Genomic DNA, 24,950 nt, shown 5'->3' with positions numbered 1-24,950 from the left:
CCATGCAAACTCTAGGCTGGAACTCAAAGAAAGTAACTGCAGATGCAAACATTGCTGTTCAAAGTTCAAAGAGAAGAAATCTACAACTTTCAATCGCATCCTATAGGTAGTAAATCTCTTTCCTAAAGTCATGGTTAAACAAAATAATAGAGAATGAGATAATATAAATGACTGGATGGAGGAAGTTTTCCTTGGTGATCTCTTTTATGCATCTTGCATCCTCCAGGCCTCTCCTATCATTAAGAATTAACAAAATAGAGAGAGTGCAGAGAAGATTCACGAGAATGTTGACAGGATTTCAGGGTCTGAGTTACAGGGAAAGGTTGTGCAGACTGGGGCTTTTTTCTCTGGAGCGTAGAAGATTGAGAGGGGAATTGATAGAGGTGTTTAAGATTTTAAAAGGGACAGACAGAGTAAATGTGGATAGGCTTTTTAAATTAAGAAAGGGGGAGATTCAAACTAGAGGACATGGTTTAAGATTGAAGGGGGAAAATTATAAGGGGAACATGAGGGGAAATTTCTTTACGCAGAGGGTGGTGGGGATGTGGAATGAGCTTCCGACAGACGTGGTCGAGGCGGGATCATTGGTTACATTTAAGGAAAGACTGGATCGTTACATGGATAGGAGGGGACTAGAGGGGTATGGACCGGGTGCTGGTCAGTGGGACTAGGAGGGTGGGGATTTGCTACGGCATGGACTAGTAGGGCCGAACTGGCCTGTTCTGTGCTGTAATGTGGTTATATGGTTATATACTAATCCAACAATCTTGACATTATAGCATCAATCAAGTTTCAACTAACTTTGAAGCCTGAAGCAACCATAAGCATCTGGTGTTGGCCTTTTCTTTCAAAATGGTAAGCACTTTGGAGTGTACAGGCTCCTTGTAAACATTTCTCAACTCCCAGTAGTGTGTTCTCCAGATATCATTTAATTCCAAGCTCTTATTTTCCTGATGTTTAGGAATTTAAAAAAAAATCTCACTGCTGATGCCTAGACTTTATTGGAATAAAAAGCTTACTCAATTAAATATAAAATTTCAATTGTGTAGAATAAACTATTTTTCTATATTAAGAACAAAATTATATTGTGCCCTTTGTCCCAACAGATGTGTGTTTTGTTCATGGATCAGAATTAAAGATTGGTACATATTTTTCTGCTAATAGCCATGTATTACGCCAAATACCACAATTAAACATAGAACTGATTCAGAGACAAATTAGGTCACATTGTTCCCAAATCTGTATCTGTGCCAAACATGAAGGCATTTTTAACACATCTATCAGCTTGTTAATGCGTCACAAGAAAAATGTGCTTTTATCGTTGGAATGGAGCTTGTCAATATCAACTAGTCACATCTATTGGAAAGCAAAACAGATGCTAAACAAAAAAAAAGTCAGACTCACCACCCCCCCCCCCCACCACCCCCCCCCCCCCCCACCACCCCACAGGAACACAAAGATATAGTCCAAAAGATTTTAACATTCAGTGATAGATTCTGAATTTTACAGGTACATTTGGTATTATTTTCCCAAAGGTTTCTATAAGTCAAGTACATGCCTGCTGTCCAATTTTTTAAAACCATGTTGTAGTTTCTTCAAATAAAATATTCTAAGGTATACTCCACTGTAACAGTTTTATTTACTTCAGGATTGATAACAGGCTTTGAAAGAAAAATCAAGGAAACTGCTCCCTGCTATGAATGCATTAACTCCTCTTTTATTTGAATAATTATGACTACCTACTCATGACATTGCCAGCATATTAAAACAAAATAGGTTTTGAAAATGAAAATAACTGCATTTTGGAGATGTGTGCATGGTGGACCTGATACTGGTACCAAACAGTTTCATTTGATTAATGCTACAGAATTAGAACAGAGCATGAAACAAAACACAAAGCGTGAAAGAAGATCAGAAATATATTTTACCCTGCAAGAACACGACAAAAATGACATTGTTTCCAGCCTAATTCTAAATTGAAAATGTACTCTAAAATTTTTGTTCATCATGTTTTATACTGGTACACACAAGAAAGTGCAAATTAGCACGGGATAATTTGGGCAAGAAAGCAGTGCATGTTCTGTTGGTTTATTCACTGATGCAGAGAGAGGGGAAGCTGGCAATTCTGCCTTAGAAGCAGTCAATTGCCATGAGAAAATAGTAAGAATTACATTAACACCATGGAGTGAAACTGAAAGCATTTGATTGAGGTCAGCTGAGAGATCAAAATTCAGCACCTATTGTCTTTCCCACAAAACATATTTTGTTTTCAATATGCTTTTTTTAATTGTAGAACAAGAAAATAATGCATTTCTTGGCAGGTATAAAACTACAAACTATTCTAGATGTTGAATGTAGGTATGTATATTAGTTGAAGGTTTCACGTGCTGTTGGTTTGCATGTTATCAAGTAATGACTGACAGTACTAGATACCGCAAAAGCTATGGCAACAGACAGCATCCCAGCGGTGGTGATGGACACTTGTTCTTTCTTTGGCTTGGCTTCGCGGATGAAGATTTATGGAGGGGGTAAATGTCCACGTCAGCTGCAGGCTCGTTTGTGGCTGACAAGTCCGATGTGGGACAGGCAGACACGGTTGCAGCGGTTGCAGGGGAAAATTGGTTGGGGTTGGACACTTGTACTCTGCAACCAACTGTACATCTACTCAAACCATTGCAGTACCGTTACAACCCTAAAATCAGTTTGGCTATGTGGAACATTGCCAAGATGGGTCTTATCCAAAAAAAGCAGGACAAAACCAAATCCCACTAATTACCACCCAATCACTCTGTTTTCAAAGATCACCAGCCCGATAAAAAGCTATTCTTAACCATGCTATCAGGCAGTACTCACACATCACTGATGATCAGTTTAGGATCTGCCAGGCACAGCAACATTCAAATCTTATCACAATCTTAAGCTGAACGCTGACCAAACGGCTGAGATCTCACAGTGAGGTGAGAGGGATTGCCCTTAATGCTGTGGCAGCATTTAACTGAGTGTGGAACAGTCAGATGCCAGAAATCCGGGCCATCCGAGAATCTGGACTTATCAAAAACTCGAGCTTTTTAAATTCAGCAGGCTTTTGCGTGCACGTGTGCAGGTGTTTAGTGCCACAGATGCTCAGTGGCTATTTGCTAGTGATTGAACTATCAAAATTTACCCGTTTATCTTTCCTTTATTCCTCCTTAAATTTGAATTTTAAAAGTACTACCGGAGAATCCAGAAAATCAGAAAACCTGGACCGACCCATTCCCGAGCAGTCCAGATTTTAGGACTTCTACTATACAATTAAAGTCTTTGGACATAAAAAGTAAACATCCAATGTCTTTTTAATTGTTTTTAATTAATTTTAATCTTTGGCTTGGCTTCGCGGACGAAGACTTATGGAGGGGGTAATGTCCATGTCAGCTGCAGGCTCGATTGCGGCTGACAAGTCCGATGCAGGACAGGCAGACACGGTTGCAGCGGTTGCAAGGGAAAATTGGTTGGTTGGGGTTGGGTTTTTCCTCCTTTGTCTTTTGTCAAATTTTAATTTTAATAAAGAACTTATATAAACAAAAAGGGTTTAATTCAATAAGATAGTATAGTCCATAATACACACTAAATAAAATATTCTTTGTCATAAACTGTAAATCATTTCCATAATTCATAGTCTAAATAGCACGTATTACTTTTTTTTAGAAAAAAACTAATAATATTTTCAAAAAAGGAGAGGAGAAAAACTCAAACCCCTTACCAGATTCTATAAATAACTAGTATTAAACGAAAAACGAAGGTTTAAAAAAAAATGTGGAAAGGATACAATTTAATTACACTGGAATGAAATTATAAAGTAAGATAATGAGTCATAAATGACCCCCATATCTGGAATTCTATATCTGAAATATCAATGAATAATGAATCTTTTCCATGTTCAAACAGGACATGATGTCACGCAATCACTGATCATGAGTATGTGGGGCAGCATCCTTCCATTTAAGTAAAATCGCACACCTCGCCAAAACAAAGGCAATGAAATGGAGTGACTCTGAACCAAAGATAAAGAAGAATCATCCCTTCCTGCTCTGCCGAAGTGGTCCACAAAAGAATTCAGTATTAAATCCATATTGAAATATTTTGATAAAGTCTGGAAAACCTCTCTCCAGTATTTTTCTAGACTAGGGCAAGTCCTAAACACTCCAATGTCATACATTCCACATAGGTTGCGGTTACTAGAAGTTAATGATCCCACAACAGGGATCTCTGAGCGCACTAACATAGAGCCCATGCATTTTCTGCTGCCAGAATCCTCTCAACTTGGTTGAATGAGTGCAGCACCAACAACACCCTGGGCCACACACTGATGCAGAAAGTGGAGCTGCTGCTCCACAACTCCAGCAAGCTGAGTTCAATCCTGACCTGTGCTCATAAACCCATAAAAGATCTTCACAGTTAACTGAGCTCTCTTCGGTTGAGACATGGGGCAGTACCCTTTGGTTTGACCCTTCCAAATTGAGAATGGAAGAACCTCATCAGGTTTCGTATGTCTGACGTTCTTCCAGAAAATGTTACTAGAAAATGCATTCAAACATCGAGCGCACGGTATCATCCTTAACAAACACTTAAGACCATGAGATGTATCGGTGACCTGACAAAACAGCATTTTGAGGACAAAATGGGAGAAATCAATGAAAATCTTTTAAATAACCTGCAGATATTGAAAATATGAAATAAAAACTGAAAGTGCTGTTCAGATGAAAGGTCAAAGACACAAAACATTGACCCTGTTTCACTCTGCACACATGCTACCTGACCTGCGGAGTATTTCTATTTTTAAGAGAGGGAAAACGTTCACTAACTGGACACATTTTTCCTGTCTTGGTGTGGAATAACTTGCACTTATTGACTACAAGTTGGATAGTTGCCCCATTGTTTTGGCCTTCAAGGAAGTCAGCCTATTAAGAGCTTTATTGATGACTTTAGTGGTAATTTTTAAGAGTAGTTTTAATGGTTTTAATGGTTTTATGTAATACTGAAAGAATTGAGAATGAAAGCAATAATTTTACTGACGAGATTAATTTTATTAGTAAGAGTCTTGGTGATATCAAGAGAAATAGCCACGTAAAGGTTGTCTGTGAGGCTTCTGATGAAGTAAATTCCGGTAAGGGCGTCCCTAATCCTGCTATGCCCAATGTTAGTGTTATTGGTTTTAAAGAGGGTAATTCTACTCCGATTAAAATAATCAATCAAACAAGTGAAAATTGTTGTTGTTAATATTGTAATGAGAAATTCTGCATTTTAACATCAAATATAAGGGCAAAGCAATTTGGGTGCAGTGTAATCATTTTGGTAGCATGGATAAATTCCTGTCATTTGTATGTCACTATCCCAAATGTGTTGCTCCAAAAATAACCGATAGGCTGAAGTTCACGTGGATGAGGTAGATCAGAATTCTGGGCCATTCTGCGGAACTCATTGTGACAGGAGCTTTAAATGTAAATGAGCCATTGGACAACACAAGGACCATAGGCACCTGGAAGCTGGAAATGTGGCAAGAATTTTGGATACAGGTATTCTTGACGAGAAGGAAGGAAGAAAAGAAAAGACCACCATCTGAGAAGTAAACCTGTTTGCTTCTAGATCTCGAGTACAAGTATGTTAATGAGAAGAATATGATTGATTTGATTCCAAAAGAACTTATAACTAAAACTAACAAGTAAGTTTCTATTAAGTGAAGGACAGCTGACTATTTCAGAAGGTTGAAGGATTAAAGAATCAGGAAGTAACAGAAGTGATGTATAACGTGGTTGGTTAAGATCAGGATATTAATTTAGATGTCAATTTACATTCAGCTTTTTTAGACTAGATAAATCTGGTTGTTAGTAACAGTAATCAAAATGAAATTCTGAATTAGCACCTCATTCAATTATTTTAGATATTGTTTTCGGGGCTAGTTCTTTGAAAGAGGTAGACAGTCCAAGCAACACACTGCTCATTCACCAGTCCTGTCTGTACTTCAGTGAACGTCTCCGAGGGCTTTTTTTTCCCAACAAGCTCTGGGTGTCACTTTATCTTTGAGCGGCTTCTCAAGCAAAGCTCTGGCTTGTTCTTTCAATGAAAGTACTTCTGGGAGCTTGTGTTTTCCCAGACACATTTCAGTGACTTGGCTGCTGCTGGAAACAATTTATCACCAAGAACTGCTGGTGCATTTAAAATTGTTTCATTAAAAATTATGTTCTCACGCAACAGTCACACAATTCCCCTGTTTAATTTATGAGGGTATCGTCTCACCAGCCAAGTCACGTAAAGGCATTTAAAAAAAAGTTTAGTTCCATTTTTGAATTGGTTATTTTAGCCTCATAATTAGCTCATTTCCACATTACGGCATTCTCCGAGTCCAGCTTTCAAACAACTTGGACTTTGGTGATGAAAGAAGATTTTAAAAAAATTAAAAATAACTGGTACAAATTCACAGGTAAGTTCTTGTAGTTTTAATTTGCAGTGATAAGAAGTGGTAATTATTTTGGGCTTTTCGTAGTTTTCTCACTTTTACTCTCCCAGGTAATTGGGAAACCAGCTAGAACCAATGAAGTGACTTAGAAATGCTAATACTGTATCTGGAGAAAATAAAAACAAAAAAAAAGCTGTTGGAGGAACTCAGCAGATCAGGCAACATCTGTGGGAGCAGGGATTGCCGATATTTTGGTTTAAGACCCTATATCAGGACTGAAAGTGGAGAGCGAAGAGAGCCAGGTATTGTTGGAATCTAGGGGTTAAAACATTATGAAATAAATGATTAATCAATAAGTTTATTTGTACTGCATGAGTCAGGGAAAGAGGAATGTGGCTAAGTGGCTGTCACAGCATGGAGCAAAGTTGGCTGAACAAAATTGGCTGCTCCCAAGATACAGGGAGAGGATATGCATAAAACGATTTAGGAGGAATGCTCAACTGAAGGAGGTGGGAAGTAGCACAGGAGACACAGGCCAGATCAGAACAAAGAATGGCCCGCAAGAATCAAAGGGAATGGAAAACCAGTCTAGGAGGAAGATTAAGGCACGAGGAGGTGTTAAAGAGAACAGCATAAATTGGCCAGACAGGGACCGTATGGTGATTAGAAATATCTGGGGATGAATTAATTTCAGATCTAAACAACAGGATAGTCTGGCCTGGAGGATTAACATGGGAAGGCTACACCCCAGAAATCTGCAAAACAGGAGATGACTTGTGATAACCCTTATGCAAAAAGATCTAGCAGGGAAAACAACTTTTGTTCTGTGTGATAAGATTGACCTATATAAACTGTGCCAACTGGACAATAGGGGTCAGTCTCGGGGAGTAGCTCACTGGCAGGTGACCTATGAACTAACAGACTGACCCAGAGCTCTGTTAAGTTTTATTCTTGTGCTGTGTAATAAATTGACTGTTGAACCGAATACCTTCTCCTATCACTTCATTCAAAGAACGCGCTGGACTCAGACTACACATAGACTAAATTAAGAGTAAGTTAAAGCCAGAGTCCAACAGTATAAGAGGGAGAAGGGCGAGACAGGGGCCTGTTTGCCTGGTTCCACCGATCACTCACCTGCCTCTATCCTCCGACGGCACTCTCATTCACATGGCTCCAAGTGTCTGTCATCCTTCCCATGTCCTCAGTCAACCTGATGGCCCTATCTTACCGTCCCCCCACTGGCTCTCTTCCCTCTCTACTCTCAGTCCTGGTGCAGGCTTTGATGCGAAACTCCTCCCCGTCCCCCTGCCCCCCCACCGACCTGGTGCAGATCCTGTTGACCCACTGAATGTTTCACTCCAGGTTCCAGCAACAACAGTCTTGTCTCTCCTGGGGGAAAATAAACCTGTCATGCGAACTAACAGTACAGTAAGTGTGTAGCACAACATCTTCTGACTGCATAGGTGCTGATTTTGGTGACTGAAGTATTTTGGCGAGGTTAAAACAATGATGATAAGAGTAAATTAAATGCATAATTAATTTAATTTAATTAAGGCTAGGTTGGCATTGCAGTTAATTTCTTGCAGCTTAGTGTGTGGGGTTGTTGGAAAATTTTGGGATCCATGGCAACTACATTTGCAGTAAGTGACCAAATATATTAGAAAGCTATTGATCTCGATCTTAAATTTTACTAACCAACCATGGAACTTTTAGGAGACTTGATAATCACCAAGGCTAGGTAGAGTGGGTAAAATAAATGACTGACCTCTGGGCAATTTTGACAGGTCGGTGAAATGCAGAAACTTATGACACATTAAATTAATTAGAGAAATTGTGAAAAGATACAATTCGGAAGGAAAAAAGGTTGAGGAGCATCATGAATTAAATAATATAACTGAAAAAGGAAGACACGTAAACAAATGCAGGACACATTGTGAAGGCTGTTTGAAACACAAACCCTTCAATTCAACAATCGAGTACAAAGCAAATACATTAAGCAAAACCTTTATGAACCTAAATCAGTATCTAATGTTTTCATTCCCACCAAGTTTTGCAGAGAATGCAAACTATGGTCATGAACATCACAAAATTTGTTGTTTTGCAGCAATATTCTTTGGCTTGGCTTCGCGGACAAAGATTTATGGAGGGGTATGACCACGTCTGCTGCAGGCTTGTTGGTGACTGACAAGTCCGATGCGGTACTGGCAGGCACGGTTGCAGCGGTTGCAAGGGAAAATTGGTTGGTTGGGGTTGGGTGTTGGGTTTTTCCTCCTTTGTCTTTTGTCAGTGAGGTGGGCTCTGCGGTCTTCTTCAAAGGAGGTTGCAGCCCGCCGAATTGTGAGGCGCCAAGATGCACGGTTGGAGGTGATATCAGCCCACTGGCGTTGGTCAATGTGGCAGGCACCAAGAGATTTCTTTAAGCAGTCCTTGTACCTCTTCTTTGGTGTGGATAGTGTCTGGTTCATTGTCTATTCAGAAATCTGATGGTGGAGGAAAAGAAGCTGTTTTTGTACTGTCAGGTGTTCGTCTTCAGGCTCCTGCACCTCCTTTCTGATGGTAGCAATGAGAAGAGGGCATGGCCTGGGTGGTGAGGGCCATTGAGGATAGAGACTGTTTTCTGGAGACATCAGCTCTTGGAAATGTCCTCAATGGAATGAAGATTGATGTTCATGATGGCACTGACCAAATTCACAACTCTATTCTTTTCCTGACCTGTGCATTGGTACCTCCATATCACACAGTGATGCAACCATTCAGAATGCTGTCCATGGTACACCTGTAAAAATTTGCAAGTCTTTGGTGACTGACCAAATCTCCTCATGAAGTCTAGCCGCTGGTGAGTCTTCTTCATGATTGCATTGACATGGAGGCCCTGGTATTAGCCTGGGGCAGAATGTATGCAGTGGTGAACTCTCTCGGCAGATAGAATGGATAACACTTGATCAGCCGATGTTCCAGGTTGGGGAGCAGGACTGGGAAAAAACTTTCTTGTTTGTGCATCCTGATGAATTAAAGATGACGCAAACACCGCCTCATCTGGTCTTTCCTGATGAAGGTGTCTGGTCCGTGTAGTGGAGGCCCTCAGGCTGTAGCACTGTATCCAGAATGCCCTCATTCTGTCATGTCTCAGTGAAGCACATCACACAGCAATCCCTCTGCTGTAATCTGGCTCCGAGTTCATCCAGTTTTATTTTCTAAAGATTGTACGTTGGCCAGGAAGATGGCTGGGAGCGGAGGCCTCAAGAGCCCCCGGCGTCTTAGTTTGACCTGTAGCCCCCTCTGTGTTCACATGGCAGGTTTTCGTTAAATGACTGGAGTACCAGCTGTTTCAATTGCCCGTGGTCTGCCAGAGTTTGGCATTCATGATAATTGCTAGATCTACCAATGTCCTAGCATTACTTACTTATTGGTTTCTTCATGAGTGGGATTTGGGTGAATAGGGGCTGCTAACTTACATAAAATTTCACTCAGCATATTCAACTGTGCAGAAACAAAGAAAATTACTTATGATAAACAATGGAAGATTCTCTTAAAGTACTTATACATTTGAGGATGGAGCGGAGACAACGCTGGTGGAAGCGTTCTAGGAGCCGTAGGTGATGCCGGTAGAGGACCCATGATCCGCTCCATCCTCAACATCCATTGGAGCGCTTTCATCCCTAACGTCGAAGTACTCGAGATGGCAGAGGTCGACAGCATCGAGTCCACGCTGCTGAAGATCCAACTGCGCTGGATGGGTCACATCTCCAGAATGGAGGACCATCGCCTTCCCAAGATCGTGTTATATGGCGAGCTCTCCACTGGCCACCGTGACAGAGGTGCACCAAAGAAAAGGTACAAGGACTGCCTAAAGAAATCTCTTGGTGCCTGCCCGATTGACCACCGCCAGTGGGCTGATCTCGCCTCAAACCGTGCATCTTGGCGCCTCACAGTTTGGCGGGCAGCAACCTCCTTTGAAGAAGACCGCAGAGCCCACCTCACTGACAAAAGGCAAAGGAGGAAAAACCCAACCCCAACCAACCAATTTTCCCCTGCAGCCGCTGCAACCGTGTCTGCCTGTCCCGCATCGGACTTGTCAGCCACAAACGAGCCTGCAGCTGACGTGGACTTTTACCCCCTCCATAAATCTTCGTCCGCGAAGCCAAGCCAAAGAATACATTACAGCGGGACGATCTTTCTAAAAAAAGCATTCAGCGACACCACCAATCAAAGGCTGGTATATTAAAAACAGCACCAGAGGATAACATTTGGAGAGATTTAATATTATATAATATGGCTGGCATCAAATGGGAATGTCTCTTGAAAATCAACACGTGGGGTGGATCAAGAAGTCACATAAAGGGCAAATTTCCTCCTCTAAAAGAAATGAGTGAACCAGGTGAGCTTTTACGGTGGTCCAGTGATTTTTTGCGGTCATCATTATTAGGACTAGTCTTTGTTTCTCTCAATTCCAGATGGTTAATCTGAATTTGAATTCCACGTTTCCTGGATGGGATTTGAACTCAGGTCTCTGGATGTTAGTCCAAGCCTGGTTTGCTAATCAGTCAATTTATCTGCTACACAATCACTGCGCTTCTGTGACAGCAGCAGATGGAGAGAGGCGGGAATGTTGGAAATAAAAATGCCTGTTGTCCTTTAGCAAAAAAAGGGAATTAAATTAAAAGTACATCCAAGTTAACAATATTAGTCCCGCGCTATTAACTTCAGATCTTCGATTTGAACATTCTTTCTGGGGGCTTCAGAGGAAATAAGCTGCCAGGTCTGATCAGATTTTTAGCAGAGGGCATCAAAGTGAAACTCCAGTAATTAAAAATTCATCAGCAAAATGTTGAAATTTGGTTCTAATATTAAATATACACACGCTCAGACACATTCAAACATGCACCAGATACAACCCAGATAACACTAGAGAAACCATTGAAATTCAGTGCTTTTTTTTCACAAGCACTTTCCTGCAAGAGATCTCAGAACAGGATTTCCAAGCTGTAATGGTAGGTCATAAACATGAGATTATAGAGCAGTCCTTCTTCACCATCTTTGGCTTGGCTTCGCGGACGAAGATTTATGGAGGGGGTAAATGTCCACGTCAGCTGCAGGCTCGTTTGTGGCTAATAACTCCGATGCGGGACTGGCAGACACGGTTGCAGGGGAAAATTGGTGGGTTGGGGTTGGGTGTTGGGTTTTTCCTCCTTTGTCTTTTGTCAGTGAGGTGGGCTCTGCGATCTTCTTCAAAGGAGGTTGCTGCCCGCCGAACTGTGAGGCGCCAAGATGCATGGTTTGAGGCGATATCAGCCCACTGGCAGTGGTCAATGTGGCTGGCACCAAGAGATTTCTTTAGGCAGTCCTTGTACCTCTTCTTTGGTGCACCTCTGTCACGGTGGCCAGTGGAGAGCTCGCCATATAACACGATCTTGGGAAGGCGATGGTCCTCCATTCTGGAGACGTGACCCACCCAGCGCAGCTGGATCTTCAGCAGCGTGGACTCGATGCTGTCGGCCTCTGCCATCTCGAGTACTTCGATGTTAGGGATGAAGTCGCTCCAATGAATGTTGAGGATGGTGCGGAGACAACACTGGTGGAAGCGTTCTAGGAGCCGTAGGTGATGCCAGTAGAGGACCCATGATTCGGAGCTGAACAGGAGTGTGGGTATGACAACGGCTCTGTATACGCTTATCTTTGTGAGGTTTTTCAGTTGGTTGTTTTTCCAGACTCTTTTGTGTAGTCTTCCAAAGGCGCTATTTGCCTTGGCGAGTCTGTTGTCTATCTCGTTGTCGATCCTTGCATCTGATGAAATGGTGCAGCCGAGATAGGTAAACTGGTTGACCGTTTTGAGTTTTGTGTGCCCGATGGAGATGTGGGGGGGCTGGTAGTCATGGTGGGGAGCTGGCTGATGGAGGACCTCAGTTTTCTTCAGGCTGACTTCCAGGCCAAACATTTTGGAAGTTTCTGCAAAACAGGACGTCAAGCGCTGAAGAGCTGGCTCTGAATGGGCAAATAAAGTGGCATCGTCTGCAAAGAGTAGTTCACGGACAAGTTGCTCTTGTGTCTTGGTGTGAGCTTGCAGATGCCTCAGATTGAAGAGACTGCCATCCGTGCGGTACCGGATGTAAACAGCATCTTCATTGTTGAGGTCTTTCATGGTTTGGTTCAGCATCATGCTGAAGAAGATTGAAAAGAGGGTTGGTGCGAGAACGCAGCCTTGCTTCACGCCATTGTTAATGGAGAAGGGTTCAGAGAGCTCATTGCTGTATCTGACCCGACCTTGTTGGTTTTCGTGCAGTTGGATAACCATGTTGAGGAACTTTGGGGGGCATCCGATGCGCTCTAGTATTTGCCAAAGCCCTTTCCTGCTCACGGTGTCGAAGGCTTTGGTGAGGTCAACAAAGGTGATGTAGAGTCCTTTGTTTTGTTCTCTGCACTTTTCTTGGAGCTGTCTGAGGGCAAAGACCATGTCAGTAGTTCCTCTGTTTGCGCGAAAGCCGCACTGTGATTCTGGGAGAACATTCTCGGCGACACTAGGTATTATTCTATTTAGGAGAATCCTAGCGAAGATTTTGCCTGCAATGGAGAGCAGCGTGATTCCCCTGTAGTTTGAGCAGTCTGATTTCTCGCCTTTGTTTTTGTACAGGGTGATGATGATGGCATCACTAAGGTCCTGAGGCAGTTTTCCTTGGTCCCAACAAAGCTTGAAAAACTCATGCAGTTTGGCATGCAGAGTTTTGCCGCCAGCCTTCCAGACTTCTGGGGGGTATTCCATCCATACCTGCTGCTTTGCCACTTTTCATTTGTTCAGTTGCCTTATATGTCTCTTCCCGGGTGAGGACCTCATCCAGCTAGGGGCTGTTGAGGGAGCTGGAGCAGGGCGGATTCTTGGACTGAGCGGTTGGCACTGAAAAGAGATTGGAAGTGTTCTGACCATCGGTTGAGGATGGAGATCTTGTCGCTGAGGAGGACTTTGCCGTCTGAGCTGCGCAGCAGGCTCTGGACTTGGGGTGAGGGGCCGTACGCAGCCTTTAGAGCCTCGTAAAAACCCCTGAAGTCGCCAATGTCCGCGTTAAGCTGGGTTCGTTTGGCGAGGCTAGTCCACCACTCATTTTGGATCTCCCGGAGTTTGCGCTGAAGATGGCTGCATGCGCGACGGAAGGCTTGTTTTTTATCTGGCCAGGACGGCTTTGTAAGGTGAGCCTGGTGGGCAGCTCGGTTCTTTGCCAGCAGCTCCTGGATTTCCTGGCTGTTTTCGTCGAACCAGTCCTTGTTTTTCCTGGAGAAGCCCAGTACCTCTTCAGTGGATTGCAGTATGGTAGTCTTCAGCTGATCCCAGAGGGTTTCAGGGGACGAGTCCATGAGGCGGATTGCATCCTCGAGCTTTACTTTGAGGTTTGCCTGGAAGTTTCCTCTCACTTCGTCTGACTGCAGGTTTCCAACATTGAACCTCTTTCTGGGGGCTTTACTGTTCCTGGGCTTTGGCTTGAAGTGAAGGTTGAGCTTGCAGCGAACCAGCCGGTGGTCAGTGTGGCATTCCGCGCTGGGCATGACTCTGATGTGGAGCACATCTCGTTTGTCTCTTTCTCGCACCAGGATGTAGTCCAGGAGGTGCCAGTGTTTGGATCGGGGATGCATCCAGGTAGTCTTCAGGCTGTCCCTCTGCTGAAAAAGGGTGTTTGTAATGACAAGCCGCTGTTCTGCGCAGAGCTCCAACAGGAGGCGCCCATTGTCGTTGCACTTGCTGACACCATGCTTGCCCAGGATTCCTGGCCAGGTTTCTGAGTCTTTGCCGACGCGAGCATTGAAGTCTCCAAGGATGACAACCTTGTCGGCTGTAGGGGTGCGTTGAATGAGGTTGCGCAGGTCAGTGTAGAACTTGTCCTTTTCTGCTGGTTCCGCCTGGAGGGTTGGAGCATAGACACTGATGAGGGTGATGCGACGCTTGTTTTGAAGGGGGAGTCGCATGGACATGATCCGGTCCGAGTGGCCTGTCGGGAGGTTTTCGAGTTTGGAGGCAATGGAGTTCTTGGCCATGAAGCCTACACCAGATAGGCGTCGTTCATCCATAGGCTTGCCAGATCAGTAGAGTGTGTAGCCCGCGCCGCGTTCTTGGAGGCTGCCTACATCTGCAAGGCGGACTTCACTAGTGGCTATGTCGATGTCAAGTCTGAGGAGTTCATGTGCAATGAGGGCAGACTGACGTTCAGGTCGGTGGCTGTCAGCCTTGTCTAGCATGGTTCTGATGTTCCAGCATGCGAGCTTGAGTTTGTGAGCATCTTTTGAGGGGGAGGACGTGGAGGGGGAGGACGTGGAGGGGGAGGACGTGGAGGGGGAGGACGTGGAGGGGGAGGACGTGGAGGGGGAGGACGTGGAGGGGGAGGACGTGGAGGGGGAGGACGTGGAGGGGGAGGACGTGGAGGGGGAGGACGTGGAGGGGGAGGACGTGGAGGGGGAGGACGTGGAGGGGGAGGACGTGGAGGGGGAGGACGTGGAGGGGGAGGACGTGGAGGGGGAGGACGTGGAGGGGGAGGACGTGGAGGGGGAGGACGTGGAGGGGGAGGACGTGGAGGGGAGGACGTGGAGGGGGAGGACGTGGAGGGGGAGGACGTGGAGGGGGAGGACGTGGAGGGGGAGGACGTGGAGGGGGAGGACGTGGACCTGTCCTCGGGCCTGCGCAAAGGAGCTTTTAGGTGGAGTGCAGTGCGCGCAATACTGGCCCCACCCTTTACACCCATGGTTCGCGTGCCATGGCCAAGCAAGCTGGGACGTGGCAGCAAGGTCCTTGGGTCGTAGGTTTTATATCGGAGTGGCTTTCTCCTATGCAGGTTTCTTACCCGGGCTGGAGGGGCCTGCCTCCCCTCCTAGGTGGGACCATACTGCCCAGACCGGGGCCGCCGTTGCTTTCCCTGTGCCCGGACCGGGGCCGCCGCCTCCTACTTTCTGTGTCTCAGCTGCAAGATTCACTCTTTATGGCTCAACTTCAACTGTCCCACATGACACCTAAGCAACCATCTAAGCAACTCAGAGCACATTAAGCCAGTTCTTTCCATTACCGGTTACCAACTGAATGGCGATTAGTATTCGTACACTTTAACAGCAGGAGCACCATTGTTGAATTCTGTCTTATATAGGGCAAATCAATAATCCAACGACTTTGATGTGTTAGAACTGCAAATTACAAATGACCAAAAGTTGCCTGAGTGTTAAATATCATTGCAATTGCACATATCTTGATTGGGAACAGGAAGGCAATCAAGGACCTCCTTAGCGAAGCAAGTCCCTTCCTTGTCACTGATCACCTTTTGGTGCACGGGAGGTTGTACATCTTATTATAAAGGTTTGACAGCTCTTGGAATTATCTCTTTGGTTCTCAGGAGCAGGGATAGATTGACCATATTCTACTGCAAGTTCTATGGCTTGTCCATTACATCAATAAAACTGTGAGATTGAGAAGAGTCTCATGGCTGGCATTATCCTGATCCTACTTTGCAGCTAATCCTCAACTCTACACATTAATTTTGTCAAAAGCTGGGAGATATTTCTTTGTTGTTTCGTATTTACTTTTCAATTTGTATTGTTACCTCAACTTGTGTAGACTCTTTGATTTTACTGCTGATCGAGGTAACTGGGACACAAAGAAACCACTAAACTTTCTTTCTTGAAGAAAATCAACAGCAATGAGTGGTACAACAATAGATCCAAATTCATACCAAGTGTTACATTCAGTTCTTTATGCACACTTAGAAACACAACGGCTCCTAACTCCCTCTGCCACCAGATCAAGCCTTTCAATGTCTTAAAACAACAAGCATTATACAAAAGAAATGCATACTGACACTTAGAATGGGTATGAAATAGGAGGACCAGGCTCGACCATCCTCCATTACTCATCAATAACTCAATAGTAGAGAGCACTAAGTTCCTTGGAGTCCACTTAACAAGTGACCTATTGTAAACATACAACATCTCCTCATTTGTCAGGTGGGTGCAACAGTGACTGCACTCCCTGATTAGACTGAAGCAGGCAAGACTATTGGCTACCATCATGTCAACCTTCTACAGGAGCTCTACTGAGAGTGTCCTGGGCGGCTGCTGCATGACAGCTGTAGAGAATTGGATCGAAGGTCAATGCACATGACCCTAAAACTGGCAGAGATCACTGATGTTTCCCTCCCCGACATGATCTACAGGGATTGTTGTCTGAAGAGGACCCCTACGGCCCCCCACACAGTATGTTTCAGTTATTTCCGTCAGCTGTATCAGAGCCAACACCAACAAGCTGGAAAACAGCTTCTTCCCTCGGGCAGTGAAAATGCTGAACGACCAAAGGAACTGCTCACAATAACAATTCGAGACTCTCATATTCATGAAACAATATTTATTTGTTTAGATTAAATACTTGTCCTGTGTATGTATTGTTTGTCTGTATGTATGTGTGTTACGCCTAGTTGTGTGTCCGAGGACCAGAGAATGTTGTTTCGTTGAGTTATACTTGTGCAATCGGATAACAATAATAGTTAAGTATTTCAAAGGGACCATGAGCCTGTTCCTTCCATTTCATTTTTATGCTGAGCTAAATCTGATTCAATTCAAATTTAAGCATGCACAGGTATGTCTCAGTTTTGGTTTTGTTAGCCACAATTCTCCTTCCAAACTTCTGATTAGGGAACCTTGTGAACAGGTACATATTTACACAAAATGCCCAGATTTGAATTGTTGAATTTGACTAACTGAAGGTTGCTCCAGGGATTTTTTTTTTAAATCTGGAATTCAGATCAGTTTATAGGCATAGTCAAACAATTTTGTGTTTTCATACAACACGGAAACAGGCCCCTCAGCAGAGCTTCCATTTCAACTAAGCTGGTCCCATTTGCCTGTATTCAACTCATATCCCTTTGAATCTTTCCTATCCTTGTACCTGTCTAAATGACTTTTGAATATCAGAATTAATCCTGCTTCTACCACTTCCTCTGCCAACATGTCTTGTACACTGCTGTCCATGTGAAGAAAGTGCTCCTCAGATCCCTTTTCCCTGTCATCTTAAATCCACTCCCTCTTGTTTTAGATTCATCTACTCTATGTGACTTAGTGTTTGGATTGTTGAATATTACAAGTTTGCTTTTGTAAAGAAATTTAACTGCAGTAAAATATCCCAAGGTTCTTCCTAAGAAATGCGATCAAACAATATATAGGACTGAAGCAGAGGTTTCTTAAAGTTTTTCCTCAAACATTTAAGGAAGATAGGCAGGGCACAGTTTCCAAACAGCCACAAGTTAGATGAAGGGTGTGAAGGAACAAAATTAGATGATTGGGATGGCAAGACACATGATATCTGAAGGAACAGCCACTAAAAATGGAGTGGAAGCAGGGCAGGAGCTAGGCTGAGGTTTGTATCTCACTGGGAAAGGGTAACACCAGGGTGGTGCTGGTGGCAAGCAAGGGACTGCACTCACATTTAAAGAGAAGGATGAAAGCCTCATCAATTTTCTGGAATGCATTCAGTTAAAACAGATAAGAGCAGGGCAAGGGGATTTTTATAACTACCTCCAGCTGCACAAGCTCCAGGTTCTGCACGCCTTTAATTCTTTTGACTCTGGCCATTTTTGATCTTTCATAATATATACTCCAGACTGGGTCATGGTTCAACTACAGTACGAACACCAGTATGAACGAATTGGTAGTTGGGTAGAAAATCAGTCCCGGGAAACGGGGACACAGTGTCCAAAGCGTGAATATACTTTACTTCCCGTTAGTCCAACACAGACGGTTGAGCCTTCAGCTCTTGTTCCCCACACTTCTTCCAGCTTTAAGGTTGCCTTAAAAAGTTAAATCTGTTATTATATGAGCTCACATAACTCAATATGAAATTGTGATTAATTACATTTGTCAGTCATCTGGGGATAGTTCCATGGGACTATTATGCTATAAAAATCCAAATCTCATTAATAGGAGCAGCAACAAAATCTCACTGCTGTTCTTACTCAAACAGACCAGCTGGTGAGAGAAATGAAGTCGTGCCCAATCATGCAGAAATCTTGCTAAGAACTGGAGGCGATGCTTTCAGTTTTGAAAACAATTATCGACAGGAGTTTAAGGCTCAGCCATTTTTTACTATGAGATGGAGTGCCACCAAAACTAATTTCTTTTTCGAAAACCTGATACGTAAATCCAGCTGTCAAGTTCGACATTTTCTGCCAGGGTTCAAATGTAGCAGTCTGCACTTTGCACACAAAAAATGCAATTGCTTACAAAAGACCAAATTTCTTACGATCAGAGGATAAAATATAAAGAGTTCTCACTTGCAGACAATATAAAAAATAGCCATGAGGGAACTAAACCCAATGTTAAATTAGAGAGGAGCAAGAACTACAAAAATTATCAATATGCTACAATGGAAGGGCAATGTCCAAACCAACACCACTTGAGCTATCATGGCCATATCATCAGACCATGTGTCACTCCAATGAGAAGGACTTGAGGACCTCGTAATTATATTCAAATCCAACCTGATTATGGTTTCATCACAAGTTCATACCTTTCCCAATTTTATAAATATTACAACAGTTCAAATTACATTTAGATATTGTGCCAATAGATGGTTCAAATTAGCAACTACCCTTGGGTATTAAATAAGATTACAGCTGTTCTGAAATGTCACCCAACCATGCTGTGGACAGAGTGCATGCTTTCAGTCTTAGTTTCTATTTTTGAAAATGTGCACAATTTTATCGTTTTCTCAGTCAAAATGAGAAATTGTTGGATTTCAAATGTTCTCTGATGAGCGTGGCCTTTTCTTCCAAGACTTCAGGTTTTGCTCACTGGTTGAACCCCAAACTCAAATTCTTTTTACCATGTTTATAGCAAATTGTGGTTTTGACAAATAAATCCTCCCCAGATTTCTGATCAGGAAGTGATCACTGGGAGCCAGAAACTCTGGGCCCCAGGATTAAATTCAATTATGGTCAAACCAGAAAAGGCACAACTTGTCCACTATGTGTTCTCAGCCTTTCCTGTAAACATACACAGGAAATTAACTCTAAATATGCTACTGGCTGATGTATAGTTCACAAATTTATATAAAATTTTATAGAACGTTTGTCAGACATCAATTATTCTTCACTAATAATAAAGGCTTCTGCATCACTCATTGAGGGCGATGTTAACTTGTCTCATCTCTCACATCAGTTATTCTTTGGCCAGGTAGTTTCATTTAGCAAACAACACTTCAATCCTAATTGATACACCAACCGATACAGTCACTAGATTCCAGAGCTGCTGTCCAACTGCTATTTTAAAATATTCTAGTTATTGGATGACATAAAGATAGAAGTAGTCTTATTGATCAGAAACTGTTTGCTCCAAAATCCAAATGTAAATTTGTGCTCAATGTTCAAATCATAAGGCATCAATAAGAAAAGTTTTCTTCTTATACACGTTCAGAAAAAGCACAAAACTCCTCTCCGAGAAAGCAAGATTGAAGTCAAGTCTCCCGCAGTAATGATTAAACTGTCTCTGAGATTGGTTGCAGGTGACCGAGTAAGTTAATCAGTGTCATATAATCGAAGGAGATACGATGGTTTAGAATCTCCTGGTTCAAACCTTACCTAGATTATTCAGCTGAATCTTGTTAGGTACTGAAGATATGAACTCACTGCAATCAAGCTGTGAACTTAAAGCTACTAGAAGCTGGAATAATGATATTGATTCTCTGATACCTGACAAATACATAATGTCAGATTGGCTCATTCACTCTTTCGTCGAGGAAGCCACCCTCAATGCATCTTCCTGGAAAATGGCTGACGTCTGGCTTCTTCGATTCAGCACCATTCTGCATGGGATTATGGGCAAAGGATTCAAAAGTAACTGGAGACCAGACCAGTTTATTCTTTAATTATTTTATTTCAACTGTTTATTTATGTTCCTAGTTACCTACACATGACTTTTCAAAAAAAAATTCCTGAAGTTGTCACTTTAATTATATGCTTCAATGCCATTAGAAGTTTCTGAATGTCAGACATTAATAAATAATTAAAATTCCCCAACAGTTTTTACAGGCAGCAAAGCCCATTTCAATTCTGCCAGCTGTCAAGGTGTTCTTGGCAGTCAGCCTTATTGCAACCGAGAGGATGCTGTTAGGATGTGGCGGGCCCATGGGTTTAGCATCATTAAAGATTGGTCATTCTTCATCTTTCGATTATACCAAGTGCAAGAGATGGGAAAAATTAAAGATGAGCTTCATATTATCCTAAACCGATTTGTGTGAATTCACTATAGAGTTGGTAGTTAGAAAAATTAAAGATGAGCTTCATATTATCCTAAACCGATTTGTGTGAATTCACTATAGAGTTGGTAGTTAGAAAGCTCCATCTCCTATTCCTCACTACTGAGTTCAAATGCTTCAACTGGTGTTTCATTTAACTAGCCCAACTCAGATTACAAATACCTAAGTGATTCATTTCTACTGAAGGCAAAATACAGTGGAAGAAGCTCAGTGGGTCCAATGATTTTCTTTAATGAAAAAGACACAATTAGGATCAACAGGTTAAAAAAAAAATCACAGCAATATAATTTTTCATACATTTAGCCAGACACCACTGAGTTTGAGAATGATTTTTCAACAACTAACAATAAAATTAAGCTCACTGCCACAGAAACACTGAAAAGAGGCCTGTTAAATCCCATTGATAGTAAATTAAACAAGGGCAGAATTATTTATGTTTAATTGCAAAATATTAATCAATTCTTAATGGCCTCAGTTTGACTCAGTTACTTGTCTTAGCTAAAAAAAAGATTTAATTCAGAGTGTGTTATTTTATCTTCAGATATCTTCTATAAATTACAAAATCTCTCTATTCTAAGCAAACATACACTACTGCTGTTAATTTCATTTTATTGTGTGAAGTAGGCTATTGTTTTGTGCAGAACATCAATCTCTTTTCCATCTTTGTGAATCCAATGGCCTGAACTCAACTTGTTTGAAATTTATTTTTCATGCTACATGAAATGCTCTTGTCCTTGTACTTGGCAAATAAGCAATGCAAGATCCGGACAGTGGCTTTCATGTCCAGGTTTACAATATCTGTGGGAAAAAATGAGAAAGGAGTATTTTAAATGTTTAAGCAAAAGCACAAGGTGCTGACTGAGCCTATCTTCATATCTCTGATTAATAAGAATCTCCTGCTGAAGAAACTATCAAACCATGTTTTTGCATTACCAATCAAGTCCCTGACTAATGTCTATTTGCTGCATAAAGAAATGTCTGCCAACCGTGTCTGCCTGTCCCGCATCGGACTTGTCAGCCACAATCGAGCCTGCAGCTGACGTGGACATTTACCCCCTCCATAAATCTTCGTCCGCGAAGCCAAGCCAAAGAAGAAGAAAGAAATGTCTGCCCAATTGCAAACCCAAAACTGATTTTCAGTTCTGTCCCCATATCCTGTTTTAACCTGAAGGCTATTTATGATCCTTGTTTTGTTTTTTTTCCCCACTCACAGGCTTGTTAACTAAATGTTCAGAAGCAGTCAAACACAAAACTCCTTAGCACATCTTCCCATGAGCTTGCTGTCGGAATTAGACTTACAAAGCTACCCACCCACTGGATCCCGAGCTTGGAAATTCAGACCCTGGCACTACCCTCACCTCATGTCAGAAGCACAAACCTTGCAACCCCACACTCCCACTCCCACTGCCTCATGGCAGCAACAGCTGGTAGGGAGAGTGACTGAAGATCGCAGAGAGATGGAATGGGGACTATGGTGTATAGATTATGGTGCAGGGTTACTTTGGGGAAGACAAAGTAGGTGTGCGGGGAAATCCACCGTATGAGCTGCCTGAAGAGTGGCAACGTCAAGTCACTGTGGCAGAAGTCAGCATGTAGATGGATTGGTGAGAGAATTCAGACAGTTGTTTAACCCACTGAGGGTGCACACAGAACAATCTCCTGGCTGGAAATGCAGATCAAAGATGTGAGGCATGATTCCAAACTGGGGGTGGTGTCCACGCAGGAGAGTGACGATGGAGGAGCCTCTTCCTTTGTTCACGAGGCCATGTCATGTGATCCCCAAAACTGTTATTAATGAGAAAGCATTCAACGACAAGGGAGGAAAGACATGCAGCTAATGTTAGAAAATAGTCATTGAGTGTGGGTGGCGACTCAGTGACAGGTGTGCTTGCAAGACACACCCGCCAAGTAGCCTCAAAAATGGATGCAGGTCATCAGAGTCTGCAGCATGGTATTGACAACAAGCAGTTGTTCCACAAGAACACTGGGCAACACACGTGTGGATTGTTTGCCTCTCAAATGGCCTATCGCCAGCATAACTTGGCTGGGATTTTGAAGCATATTTCACGAGCCTGCTGCAGGAAGATCCCTCAGGTTCCAGATGAATTGTACTGCACGGCCCGTGAAGTGTGATGAAGCTACAACAGATTGTTTCAAATTACACAAGCCAACTGATACTGATGAGGAATGATTGGCTGGAGGCTTCTTTTGTTGGCTGGAGGTAATAGTCATAGAGTTGTTCAGCACAGAAACAGGCTCTTCAGCCTATCATACCCTTCTATGGGGCTGTAACCTCATGGTACTTTGTTGTCACATCTCAATTATTTCTTTAAATATGGTACATTGAGGTGGAACTGTGGATATATTGGTATGGCTGCCACATCACTCCAGTATGCTAATGTATTAAACACATGCTGGCAGAGGAACTCAGCAGGTTCAGCAGTGGGATAAAATAAACGGTTGATGTTTCAAGCCAAAGCCCTTTATCGATCAATACCAGAAAAGACTTGATTCTAGCAACTGCAGTTTCCTTTATGCCTTATGCTAATGCTGTGATTTGTGTCTTCAGCCATGTACAAAACTTTGAGTCAAGGAGAAGAAATTATGAAAGCAGTAAATAGGCAGTGGAATTACCATATGCAGTCACCCCAAAGTGATATTTGCAGAATTGGAAGATACATCACTCACTCAGAATATTTATCTTTGCAATTGGTCATATGGATCTGGCATTGTCCTTTCAGGTCATGGGGCAATAAAAATAAACTAATGGTTGAATTAAGATTTTTTAAAAACAATATTTTCTATATAAAGCTCTCCTGCATCAGATATTTGCTGTTTTCCCTGCTGATATACAGTGCAAGGAAAGCAATCAACCCAAAGACCATGCCTGCGCTCAGACCTTTCCCATTCCCCCACTTATTTCCCTGGGAACTATTTGCTCACAGATGCTTATTAACATCCCCAATTCTCCCAAGCTATTTACAGTAATCACTTAACCCACCAACCTGCATGATTTTAGGATGTGGGAAGAAACCTATGAGGTTACAGGGGGAATGCACAAATTCCACTTAGAACAGCACCAGAGGTCAGAATCCAATTCAGATAATAAGAGCTGTGAGTCAGTTGCACATGTCCAGTTGAGAAAGATCAATGAGCTTATTTTCAGATGATATTGTTAAGATACTGCAAAATTCTACTTGTGCAATAATGAATGAATATGTTCTCTTATGCCATTTCATAATTATTTCCAGTCTAACGTAGACTTAAATGGATAAAGCTATATTTTCTTCTGAAAGACAAGGATAAAATTCATTGCCTACAGAAATATTAATAGAACCAAATAATAATCTGTGAAGCTTTTGCAAAATCTTCATTCCACTCTGTAGTTGAACAGGATATATAAAACTAAAAAAAACCCATTGCAATAGCCATTCTAATAATACTATCGAACTTTCAAGTTGTAAAGAGTGAAAACTGGCCTTTTCTTCTCTAAATCTTCACTGACCTTGAGGATTGATTGGATAAGTTAACAGTCCTCTGTCTTCAAGAAGCTCCAGGACATAGGAAACATTGTGAAGCTGCAGTGAAAAAGAACAGATTATTAAAACTCAAATAGAAAATGGCAGATAAAGGCCAAAGGACAGCAGGAAGTGCTAGAAATGCTCATCGGGTCAAACAGTATCCATGAGGAAAGGAACAGTAACAATTTCATACCAAGGAACCTTCAAAAGTGCTTTCACATTTTCAACTTTTGTTTGAAGTCTCTGAGCTCATCGGAAGGTAAGTTGCCAAGATTTCATTCAAGAAGTGTAGGAATAATTAACTAAGATTTTAACTGAAAATTTCACATTGAATCCTGGGGTATTGCATTGATATTTTTCCACTATTCGGTGATAGTTTAATCATCCTGAATTCATTAAAGTCCAAACAACTAAAGATCAGAGATTTTAGAAACTCTTTGGATCTGACATAGTTGCATACATTATGTTTATTACTAGATTGAGTTATTATAAGTAACTACTAATATAGTTATACATATTTTCTTATTTATCCATTATTTTTCCTTCTGTATGTATTTACTTATATACAATTGAATCATTATTTAATCATCATTTATTACATATACTTAAATGTTAAACTCAATAAAAATATTTAAAGGAGAGAAGAGAAGCACTTAAGGTAAGCAATTGTAGATCTAGCTGTCAAAAAGTTGTACTTTAATCTGACCTTTCAGAATCTTTGGTACCTAAA

General features: G+C 42.2%; 1 protein-coding gene across 5 annotated transcripts in view; it reads right to left on the bottom strand.

Annotated features, from left to right (window-relative positions):
- Positions 1-24,950, bottom strand: part of parvg (parvin, gamma) — an 82,729-nt gene that overhangs the window by 19,884 nt on the left and 37,895 nt on the right. For 4 of the 5 annotated variants that reach the window (XR_011346582.1, XM_069903444.1, XM_069903445.1 and 1 more), the window contains one exon: positions 24,205-24,277. Coding sequence is in view for 4 of the 5 variants with exons in the window: in XM_069903444.1 (XP_069759545.1) it covers positions 24,205-24,277 (73 nt within the window). In the remaining variant the exon portion in view is untranslated. Of the gene's footprint in view, positions 1-20,909; positions 21,498-24,204; positions 24,278-24,950 lie in introns of those variants that run through there. The other variant, XM_069903446.1, reaches the window with a different exon arrangement.

The sequence above is a fragment of the Narcine bancroftii genome, chromosome 11 (assembly GCF_036971445.1).
Source record: "Narcine bancroftii isolate sNarBan1 chromosome 11, sNarBan1.hap1, whole genome shotgun sequence".
Lineage (NCBI taxonomy): Eukaryota > Metazoa > Chordata > Chondrichthyes > Torpediniformes > Narcinidae > Narcine > Narcine bancroftii.
Note: the sequence above shows the minus strand (reverse complement) of the source record. Positions and strands in the feature narration are given on the sequence as shown.